Raw genomic sequence first — 12069 nt, forward strand, 5'->3', positions numbered from 1 at the left:
TCGCAACTGGAATTGCCCCTGGTGCCCTTTATACTGGTATAAGGATGGAAGTAAACGTACTCAGTGATTTCTGAAGACATCAATTGTTCATAGAATTTTGTACTTTAAAACGTTAGGATGTTTCCTTTGTACATAAAACCACCAGAGATGGTCACAGCAAATGGTCACCATATTTAAGTCACAGGTGCAAAGGTGTCAACTGGGAAAGGCTTCCCAGATATAACCCAGGAGTGTGTTCTTGATCGACAACTAAAAGCAGCCAGTCTGCAACTTATTTCCCATAAGCGATCATTATGGCCTTTGCCTCAAAGGTTCTTTAGGCCTGATCTTAAACCTGTTAATTATGCACTCTGAAAAACTTATGACTTAACTTTTTTTATGACTTTCCTGTGTTCGGTGTCAAAGGCATTAAAGTTGTAATGCTCTCCTGTGTAAGAGTTTGTACTGAAACCTAACTGGTAGTGTTCATAAAACTACAACCATCATAATACAAGGGATACATGTGTGTTCAAAGCTACCACTTCTTCATGAAGGTTAATTTGAGATTTTTCAGTTGGGCTTTAAAAAAAAAAAAAAAAAGAAATGCTAACAGGATGAAGTATATTCACAGTCTACATGCTTTAAGTTTGTCAAATGTAGCTGCAAGAACATAAGGTCTATCACAAAGCAGACTTAAATTGGATGCAACAGGTCTTTCGGTACCTATTTCAAAATCTTTGATAGGAGTCGGCACAGGCCGAGGCGTTGAGACGTCTTTAGAAAAGAAATTAGCCAAAGTCTGGTCTCCTTTTAATTTAACCCTTTTGTGGTTGACATTAATAGGATGACTGAGGACTTGCATAGATCAACAACAGCTATAATGAAAGTACCGACCATAGTAAAAACAGATTAGAGGGGATTACATGAGGCCTGTTATGGAAAATGCATGCAGCAGCCAACATAAAGCAGGTATGGGAAAGTCTTCATAATCACAGCATGATAGGATTAATAGTGCAGAGGTTGGCATAAGAGGTATACTGCAAATAATGTCTAACAGTAAGCACACCTTAAAAGTAACTCAAGAGACAAAGAATCCTTTTTTCCTTTTAATAGCAAGTTGTTTCAGAAAAAGAAAAAAAAAAACCTTTACAACAATGCAAACATCCATTAACCAGGGTAAATCAGTCAACCCAACAGAAATGGAAAACAGAGCCACACCTTACGGTTTTAAACAGTTCTGAGACATTCAAATCCAGAGCAAAAGGTTATAACCATAAACAGATACCCGTTTGACTGCATGGAATGGTCTCATTTACCAGTCATCCCATTCTTTCCTAATCTCAGTGTAACTAGGCAAATTTGCACCTTTGAAACTTGAGTACATATGGGAATTTCTAAGAAAGATTACGCAATTTGCAGACTCCCTAAGGCATGAAACACCTAAAGTGACACAACCTTTGGCCTACGAGCTGTCGGTTTTAGAGCAGACCGGGGATCTCTGAGCTGAAATGCAGCGGACACTTTATTGTATTCAACTTGTTTAAAAAAAGAAAAAAAAAAGGGGGGGGAGGGTTAATTGGACGGTAAAACGAACAACTTGGACATCATGGTATGAAGAAAAAAAAAAAAAAAATCTGGCATATTGTGATCATGAGCTGATGGAACTTATATTTTAACAACATTGCAGCCGACAAACTGTCAATCTAGTCTGATGTAATGTGCTTTTTACAGCTTCTAATTTAGATCAAATAAATCTTAACTACAAACAAAAAATGCATAAAAATGTCCTTTCAATGCAGCAATTTTCATCCACAATAATTTCTGAAAAGACTCCGGATTATTTAACAAACAGGTTTATTCATGTAAAGGAGAAGTGATACAACGCACCAGCAGCTCATCGCCACCATAATCTCTACATTCAGGAAGGCAGGGTGACTTCATGGAAAACTGTGGCAAAGACTTGGACGTACAGATCATGAGAGAGGGTATGGGGAAAAAATAATTCATAAAATTGTTAAAACTACAGAGCCAATTACTTTTCCTCCTTCACCGTCTGTCGCCACTTCCACAGCTCAGCAACAACCTAGAGAGAAAAACAAAATTAAGTCACCATGAAAAGCCACACCCACGAAACAACCCCAGGGTAAACTTTGTACAAGAGCTCTGTGGACTAAATGTGATCAATAAAATAATGTGGCAACAGCGTCCCCATGTGGCCCAAACAACAAATAGCATAAAGTGTAAAACTGTTCTATCATGCCAAAAAAAGTAAAAAACACTGGACTTTGTTTTCCCCAAGTTTGAAGACGTTTCGCTTCCCATCCAGGGAAAGGCTACTCTATAAAGCCTGGAACTCAACGCTACTCCAGATATTTTGGAATATAAGAAGCTTCCTGGATGGGAAGCAGATTTTCAAGCTTGGAAAACAAAGTCCATTGGTTTGTTTTTTAACCTTTTTGGAATGACTATGACCTGAATGTTAGAATCTTCACCGCCATGGTGTCTCATGCTTTGAAAGGCTCTTATGTGTAAAACAAATCTTTAAATAATTTGCATTTCATAGAAAAACGGTTTCAGTTAATAAGTTTTACCTTGGGGTCTGTCACTTTGTGGCAATTCTTCACAAAGTTCTCAAACTTGGGTTGGGCTTTAGGTAGTGAGACTCCCTAAAAAAGGCAAAAGACCAAAGGCATCAATCAGCAAAGGGACATCTCTGGTCATCTCCTCTAATCAATCTTAAATAAGTATCTTTTTTTTTTTTAAACACCAACCTTCTTCATGGCCTCCATTATTTTGGCTTTAATCTCTGGGATGGTCAGATTCACTTTGGGTGTTCCTGGAGTCTTAGGAGTCTTCTCACCTTTTCCTTTTGGGGTCTGCTCCAGTAAAACAAAACAAACGTTAGCCATAACCTTGGAAAATTGATGCTCAATGCTCTTGTTGACTCCCTTAATAATTTGTGAGTCATCTAACCTGCTTGGAGGCAGGTGTGCTCGGTGCAGAGTTCTTGCCGTTCTGAGCCTTGCCTTTTTGTTTGGTTGGGGTTGGCTTAGCCTGTGAGAAACGGACTTCTATTAGAATGAGCACAATTAACCCCTCCACCACACATACACAACTTCTGAACCTCCGCTTGCCTTAACAGGAGTCTCTTCAGCTTCACTCTCCTCTTCTGCATCATCTTCATCATCCCTTAAGGGAAAAAAAAAAACAAATTGAGTTTCAGACAATGATTAACAACTAAAGTGGTTTTGGACAAAATTAAATAAGACAAAAAAAAAAAAAACATCTGACTGAAAGGAATATTGAAATAAAAAATTCATATGCTTGCAACATAATATGGACAAACAGTAAATCTCGATCTTGGTAGTCTTTACCTCTTGCTATGGTAAAACACTTATATTCCAGACCTTGACTAATCAAAAATAACGCACTTAATTATTCCTGAGTTCACCTGAAATGATCAAACCACTCAAAGGAGATTTTGTAAAGTCAGGCATTACTGAACAGTTTTGATACTCACTCTTCAGCCTCATCCTCCTCGTCATCATCCTCCTCTTCCTCCTCCATTTTCCTTTTCTTCTGTAAAGGAGATCAGATGTGTTTTTGTCAATTAAAACGCAGTTTTCAAACAGACATTTAAGGACATTTATTAAATTAAACCTACCTGGGACTTTGTAGCAGGGGATGTGGCGGGTCTTTTCTTTGAGACTTTAACATCTTCCTCTACCTCCTCCTCCTCCTCTTCTTCTTCACTGTCTTCACCAAAACTCTCATCACCCCCCATCACTTTTGGAAAATATTCAGTAAATAACCATGAGCCAATTTCAACTCCTAAATACTACACCAAGTATTTCATTCTGGACCAAGTAACGTTTACTTTAACGAACAGATGTGACAAATACTCACTGATAAGGTGCTGTCCACTGATGTGGACGGGACCTGAACCCGCCTTGAGACGAAACACTGCTGGGGGTGTGATTGTGAACCCACCAAGGCACACCTGTTGAACACCACCAATTCAGTCAACAACTACAGGAAAAATGTATCCAACAAAAAGAATATGTCTACTTACACTCGGCAGGGTAGATGGCTTAAGTGAAGCTAGTGTTGCTTTAACTTGCTCTTCCTCTGAATTCTGTCCTTCTACCTCCACCACCTGAAGCTCATCTTTTGTGCTTGGGTCAACACATGCCTGCAGGGGTAAGAGGAAAAGTGAGTTTATGAAGATTACAAAGATGGAGACTTTAATTTGATTTGACTTTTGGCTCGGGTCTGCAAAGATCAACCAACGATTTACCAGCAACCTGTTAGAGACTTTTTTCCAAGAACAATACAGCTTAAGGTAAGCCTCCTGTAAAGTTGTCAGCATTTTATCTCACCATCTGACAATAGTTTCTTTCAGCCTAACACTCATTCAAACTCTGAAACATAACACATTTTTTTTTTACAACATAAAGGTATAATTAATGACCAACTATACTAATTTGTCAAAAATACATTGAGCAATAGTTTATAAATAACAGTGGAATATATTTTACAAGCTTTAAAGGTGGTATCGAGATAATTCTGGTTAATAAATCTTCATGGATCAGTCCTGTTTGGACACTTAGAAATCTTTGGCTCTAAACCACAGAAACAGTTATGCATCTAAGGCACACAAACAGAAGATGTGCTCTTAGATTGTTAATAGGCAGCACATCAGGTGCTGAATAAAACTTTTAGACCAGCAGTGTTCATCTGCCCCAATGAACTGGAGGGCTGTCTGCTTTAGAGTTTCATTCCATTCTCAACAGTTCTGCAGTAACCAGCTGAAAATGCATTGATTTATTTAGAAGAGCAGGACTAGCATCACATTTCCAACATACAAGACCCAAATTTTTCTTATTTAATTGTGTAGATAAGTATATCTAAAACATCAAGTTAAAGATTTAATTAATCCCAATGTCAGTCTTTGTCAATAAATCTGTTTTATCATATGAAGATTTCAAACTTGTGTCCCTGCAATGAAAAAATTAAATAACTTGCACATCAACAAGTCAAAAAATTGACTGACCAAAAAAAAAACAAAAAAAAAAAATAGTCTTAGTGCTACCTTTTCCAGCCAACGACATTCATCCTGTGACCTTGCAACAATCAATAGATTCCACCGTCTGGATGCTGCCAGCTAAATAATGCATATCTGGTTACAGCTGAGCTATTGCTGCAGAGGGATTGCACGCTGTGCAAGTTTTGTCTACAAGAATTAATTAAATTAGAGCTACGCGATTACTCTTCTATGAACTGGTACAACTTTCTAATTCCCTAAACCAGCATTTAAACCTGCACTGAAGCTACAGACCAACAGTTTAATATTTATGCGAGGTGCATGTTGTTGATTTACATCTGCAATAAACACCTGTATTTCACAAAGTTTAGGTCAAGGAGAGTCTTAATTCTGGGCTTTGGGTTTACATTTAAGTACCATCACCCTCACAATTAACACTATAAAAATTTTCTATCACCCAGGTCATGGCAGCCACAAAGCAGGCTATAATCAGAGCCAACCAGACCTATCCAGGAATCTTTCAATGTGATTTAAGTAAATTGTCAAAAACTGCAGGGACATGTTTGCAGGGTTTATACAGAAATTAGCAAATCTAATTTAATGCTTTTTAATTATCTTAAAAATAATTTTTATGCAACAAGTACCCATGACTCTCATATATACACAGCAAATTCCTTCATCTTTACTGTCGGCAGGCTGCAATTCCTCGATTTCCAGCCACCTTTGTTGAAATTAGCATTTTCCCCCCACTCTACAGCCTTTTCTCCGACTTGAGCTTCTTTTCCGAACAAACGACTTGACGATCAGCCGGAAGCAGTACCCTCAACTATATTGCGATATATATGCAAATGTCAATTATTTTTAAATGCCAAAATAATCCCATTTAATGATTTTTAATGACAATCCAGGCCTTAATTTAAAAAAAAAAAAAACAACCAAACAATTATTTAATGACTTAATGATTTTTAATGACCCAAGGAAACCCTGGTATGGAAACGTTAAAAAAAAATAAGCGAAAGTCTGGCCGCCTCCAATGAAAGCCAGTTTTGTGGGAACACTTATCATTGAACGTCCAAAGGGTTTTATTCCTAGTAAAAAGATTTTAAGATAAGACAAAGTTCTGTGCATCTTTTCTAATTCTTTTATGAACGTTGAGGTTGGAAAAACAAAAAAGCAATGCAAAACCAATTAGCAAGCTTAAACTTTGCTCAAACCTCTGTAATTCATGCCACTCACCATCCTCAGATCTAGTTGGTGCTCGAAGTCGTCATCCTCAGGATTAAAGACCACCTCCTTGCCTGCTTGCAGAACACACCCTGAAAAAAAAATATTAAAAATAAAAGAGGCTTGTCAAAATTTTGCCAACAAAAGAAAAAAAAGGCAAAGATCAGCCCCAGCCTCTGGCTCCTGATCAACACCCCCTCCCCAACAAAGAAATAGCTCGAATTTCAAATGTTAGGCTAAAGCTTAACACAGGAGGGAGCTCTAGGGTCCATGGTAATAACTACTGATGAGCCACGTGAAGGAAAGTGATCAAAATAACTAAAAGACTTTCTGATGGTTATAATTTCACTATGTCTTTACAATCCTGGTTATTCTCCACCTCCTGGTTCCATGAAGCAAATCTCTGAAAACTACTTTTAAGAGGGATTATAAAATGGTGAGGTGATACAAAAAACAAAAAAAAACTTTGTAACAAATGAATAATTATTATCTATATATATCTATATATTTATATAAAATTGACTTTTGATCTTCAGTTTAAAGGCATGATATAAAAGGGGGTTAGAGGCATATAAGACTTGCTTGTTTCTTTATTTCAATAAAAATAATTTACATGTCAAAAACAGAACAGAAGTAAACAATATTAATTGTCCCTAAGACATTAGCTAGTAGTTTTTATGGTCTGCATGAAGGCTGGGGTCCCAGATGTGAACGTGGGAAGCCACGTTGTGTCGCTTTCTACCTCTTTTCTGGAGAAATGTTACTTAATCTTTGGTTCTCCGTAAACATGGACCAAATGTTTAAACCGTGTTTTAAACGAGAAAGCATCTGCTTAGTTTTATGTTCAACATACTTTTAATTTGAAGAACGTTATAAAAAACATGGGCGCCGCCATGTTGACTACAAAAAGCACGTGCGTGGAAGCCTGCTGCCGAAACCCGGTTGTACCCCAAAATTCAAACAAGATTTTGCTTCTTTGCCGAAAAACTTCACTAAAAGAAGGTTTTGACGTATGAAAACATCTAACTGTTTTAAGCTAAATATATCTGAAAGACCACAGGAGGAGCGTATAACTACAAAACTGGCCTAATTGTTAGTACAACCTGCTTTTCATTCATACAGCAAATGACACCTAACAAGCAAACAAAAGTTATGCTTTTAAATAGTGTCTCACCGTAAAGAAATGTTTGTGGTGCTATTGGCTCGTCGTTTACGCCGTTCATTTTTGCGGATGGAAATGACCGACTGTCTGCCTGTGCTGAAAGAGCTGGAATGGAAGGATTTAACCAACGTGGGTTCTGCTTCTTCCTCTCCGCTGTATGAGACAACAAAGAGCGCAACACCGCCACCAATCGGACATGAGAATACTTATCATTCTTCTTCTTTGGTTTTTAACGGGAGCGTGAATCCATCGCGTGTTGCCTTACTGCCATCGTGTGGATTTTATATTAATTACATAATCCTTAAATTCTCCAGGGACCAATTGTTCTTCACTTATCTTTCTTTTCCCTACTTTATTATTCTACTGTGCCGCAGTATCTTTAAACGTCAGCTTCCCAGAAAAAGGATCTTAGACATTTACTTTGAATTTCATATTTAATGCACCAAATAATACCATGGTCTATCCTTTCAATACTACTACAGCCATTACACCACCCAATGAGATGTTCATCCATCTTAAAAAGGGTGCCATTCAGGAGAAAATGACCTGTTCTTATACCTCCAATCACTACCTCTTCCCTCCTGTTCATTCCTCTATTTCTTGTACTTTCAACAATATCTAATATATATATGTCTATATATAGATATATATATATGTATGTATAAATACTATATTCTTGTTTCATTCAGGGTGCTCTGTTGGCTATTTGTACTTTGTGACTTAATGCTTGAAAAATCAGGCAACAAAGCACTACAAATAATCAATGTCCCAGTTCTACAATCTTCTATCCGCTCTAAAGCCACAGCGATAGCCTATAATTTTATTCCATATATACTTAATGTTCTATTTGAAATCTTAATTGATAATTTAGGAATCACTACTACTATTCCAGTTGCTTCTGTTTTAGGCTCCTTTGATTCATCTGTCAGTGATCTATCCACAGGGATATGATTCAATGATCCTGTTATTCTTAAAGGCCACAGAACGTTTGAGCTAGACTCTTAATTCTATACTTTAAATATTTTTGCTCTTTTATCTCCCACCCATCCAAAACTATTTTTCTCCTCTTTCCCAACAAGTTTACAATACTTTAACTGGATCACTTTCATGATGATCGTTTCAAATTTATCAAATGACATGAGAGTGGTTTAATTCTTATGTTATTTTTTTTTTATTTTTTTGGCTGTTGGCAAACAACAAAAGAAGTGCCTCACCACCGATTGTAACGGAGTGTGATCCAAAATCTTTAACTAGCATAATTTATATTTTTGTAAATAAACCCTTTTTTTTCCCCTAAAATATATTATAAACGCTCTATTTATCATTCCATATTTAACTAATACTTAGCTCACTGTTAGGTTTCCAAACCACACCACCTTAATCCTTGTTTTTCTCTACTCAGCCTGTATTTTTCACAAATAATTATGATTGATTTCAAATCCATTTCACAATCACATCTGACAGCGATGTTTATTCAAGACGTGACGTTTCCTTCAACCTCGTATGTCCTAATCATAGTCTTTTTATGCATGGATGCATTTTTTTTTTCTCTACTGTATTTCATATTTAAAAAACTTTTGATTCATTTAATACTCAATCTAGTTAAATTATACTTCATAATTTCATAGCAGTTTACACAAAAATATATATATTCTTTTATTAATCTCGTTCATGCAATAAGTATCTGTGCAAATACAGTAGATCCATTCTTTAGAGTCATAAAACCATTCCAGATATCACAATTGAATATGGTTAAGTAGAACATAATGTGCTTTAAAACTGTTAAGGCAGATATATATATTTTTAAAATGTATAAAATAATTAACATGAAAACACCAGAAAAAAGAAAAAATGTTAATCTATAAACAAAAGCTGTTAAAGCTAATCTGAAATGATAAACAATTAGGTAACAAATTGAAATATATCTTAACTATAAGCCAGACTACATAGTGGATCTTATTTTAAAAACATCCTAACCCCTCCAAGTCCTCAGGTCTAAAACCAGTCTGCTCTAAAGCTTAGGGACACATTAACAAAAAGACTTGATGAGTTCTGGTTAGAACATATTGATAGACAAAATGTTTTTATTATCTTTAATTAAAAATATTTAATAAATTTTTTTTAATATAATTACTGCTCTAAGTGGGTCAGCTAAAGGCAGTTAACAATTAATCGATTCCAAAATTATTTTACGATTATTTAAATAATCCATTAATCACGATTAATCCGATTAATTGTTTCAACTTTAGAGCAAACAGTTATTTTCAGAACAACACAATTACAGTGATATCTTGTACAAGTTGTAAAAATGTCTGTACCGACATTGAAAATGAACAGTTACAATGTTTGTCAGATATCAAAATACCTTTATTGTTACATTTGTCATGCAAAGCTTGAGTTTTAATGAAATATGAGGCCTAAGTTCCTGACTTCTTCAGGAGGATTTATCGCCTATTTGAAGTTGGGATGTGAGTTTCTCTCTCTGATGGTATAAATGTTTTATCCTGATTGAGCTGAAAAAAACTATTCATTACTTAATATAAAATTATATTTAACAGTAAACAATAACCACAATAATAACAATGATGCAAATAATAATATTAGAAAGAAATTTACCTTTCAAAATACTTATATAAAGCTTTTTTTTTTTTTGCTCAGGGAAAGTACAGTTGTTCATTTTGTGTTGTTTCTTTTGCTCTACATCTGCTATTGTTCAGGTTAAAATTTCTTTAGCTTCATGTTTTCTTTAAAACATTTTCTAACCACAGAGTAAACTGTACAGTATGTAGGTATTTTTAATAAGCCAGGGCTTGGTTAAAGCTCCATGTCCTGTTTGCACCATAGACTGATTTATATATTTTGTAAAGGACCCTAAAAATGATTGAAATGCTATAATATTGCAGTAATGTATGCATTTGAGTACATTTATTCCATCAAACTTGGCGTAACACTGCCAAGGCGGCCTTTTGTCTATATAAATTTTAGACACTATTGTTTTACTAAAGAGTATTTGACCCATGTGACCCTTGTAAAAAAGTCATAAAGGTTAACTGAAAATATACAACAAATGTTTTTGTTATATTTTTATATTTATTTACAAATATATATACCTGTACTCTTTAATATCTTTGTAGTTTACTTCATACCCTTCTAAGTCTAGCAAAGCTCATAAAAATATATATTTCTGTTTTTCTTAGGTCATGGCCAATTTCTCTGTGTCGAAGTTTTAAAGCGGAAAATACAGGAAGTCAGAGAGAGATGTGTGTTAATTGTATTAAGTTAGGAAATAGCAAACAGCTCAAAATATCAAAACTGTGACATGTTTATCCTTCCAACGCAAACACTTAGGTGGATGGTTAGTAGAGGGAAATAATTCCTCAACCTTGCTGCTGCACAACTGCAACAGTACGTTTTCCAAAGCAACCATCTATTATAAGAGCTTTGTAAATCTTTGTCAGGAGTGTTAAGAGGTCTGGGAGGCACCATACAGCAGACAAAATGAGCTGCAATCAATTTTATGATTTCACAAAGTTTAACATGGAGAGGAAAGCTCGATTTTAAAATTGGTTCTAGCATTTATTCAGCATTTCTCTCTGATAAGTGCTCATCATTTATTCATTGTTTAATGTTTTGAAGAGCACTGCATATTCTTCTGTCCAACACAATAATGTGCATAGTATGATATTTCTTTAGCATGTATTTAGAAGAAGAAAAAAGAACTCCCATGTGGATGAAGTGAAGTGAAGTAAAACACAGCACATTCAAATTACTTAGATATTTATTGTTATGGCTTTAAATGAATCACCCCCTTTATTGAAACTCATTGTCATTAAATGGTACTGTACAGTGGGAACTGAGAATTCACACCAATGAAGCACACACTAAACAGCTGCTTCAATGATTTCAAAAGGAAAGGGTTTATATTTCATTCATTTAAAAATACTGTGAGTTTTCTATTATCTTTAAAGACACCAAAACTCACAGAAACTAATGGAAACACCAGATGCTATGTTCTCTCAGAACTTTAGGTGTAAAACTATTGTCAGGTCAGCATCACATGTTGATAATTACATGGACTGAGTAAAAACCAGTTAACCACTATAAACAAAACACTTCCCTCTGTAATTAGGATATCACAGGGATAGTTCAGGCCTTTTGAGGTTTCTTTCAAACACTTTTGTGAATAAATTCAAATTAGATCATTCTGGTGGCTTAAGTTATTGGGTAGTGCAAGAGGGGATGAGACTGAAATAGACTGCCTCAAACAATTCTGTTTATCTGAAAGATATTTCCAAAATCTTCTTTACTTTAGCTACATTTCTATTGGTTGGGTATTTCCAGATAACCATGAATATTTACACATCAAGGTAATTTCCCACTTATGACATTTTTTGTGTGAAAAACATGATATGATAAAAACAAAAACAAAAAAAAACTGAAGTAGGCTGCTACAAGACTAGCTTTTAGCTCTAGCATCGTATTATTATTCTCACAGCAGATGAAATATTGCCAGTGTATCACCTTTTGTTACAACTTCACTTCAAAACATCTGAACTATCCTTAAATATAATACCTTCTCTAATAAGCGACATATCTCTTAAACATTTATCAACACTGGAAATATATTTATTTCTTTTCACAGTACTGCATAATTGTACTA

The 12069-nt window shown here is 35.3% G+C and overlaps 1 protein-coding gene across 1 annotated transcript; it reads right to left on the minus strand.

Annotated features, from left to right (window-relative positions):
• Positions 1-1092: 1092 nt before the first annotated feature.
• Positions 1093-7560, minus strand: LOC107082557 (nucleophosmin-like). The gene is made up of 11 exons (XM_015371310.1): positions 7422-7560; positions 6260-6339; positions 4052-4171; positions 3886-3979; positions 3644-3765; positions 3500-3558; positions 3114-3168; positions 2953-3033; positions 2751-2855; positions 2571-2645; positions 1093-2062 (listed from the first exon to the last, which is right to left on the minus strand). The coding sequence occupies exons 1-11, from the start codon at positions 7468-7470 to the stop codon at positions 2012-2014; spliced, it is 891 nt and encodes a 296-aa protein (XP_015226796.1). The 5' UTR covers positions 7471-7560; the 3' UTR covers positions 1093-2011.
• Between the last annotated feature and the right edge of the window lie 4509 nt (positions 7561-12069).

Source organism: Cyprinodon variegatus, unplaced genomic scaffold (assembly GCF_000732505.1).
Source record: "Cyprinodon variegatus isolate N-32 unplaced genomic scaffold, C_variegatus-1.0 Scaffold56, whole genome shotgun sequence".
NCBI lineage: Eukaryota > Metazoa > Chordata > Actinopteri > Cyprinodontiformes > Cyprinodontidae > Cyprinodon > Cyprinodon variegatus.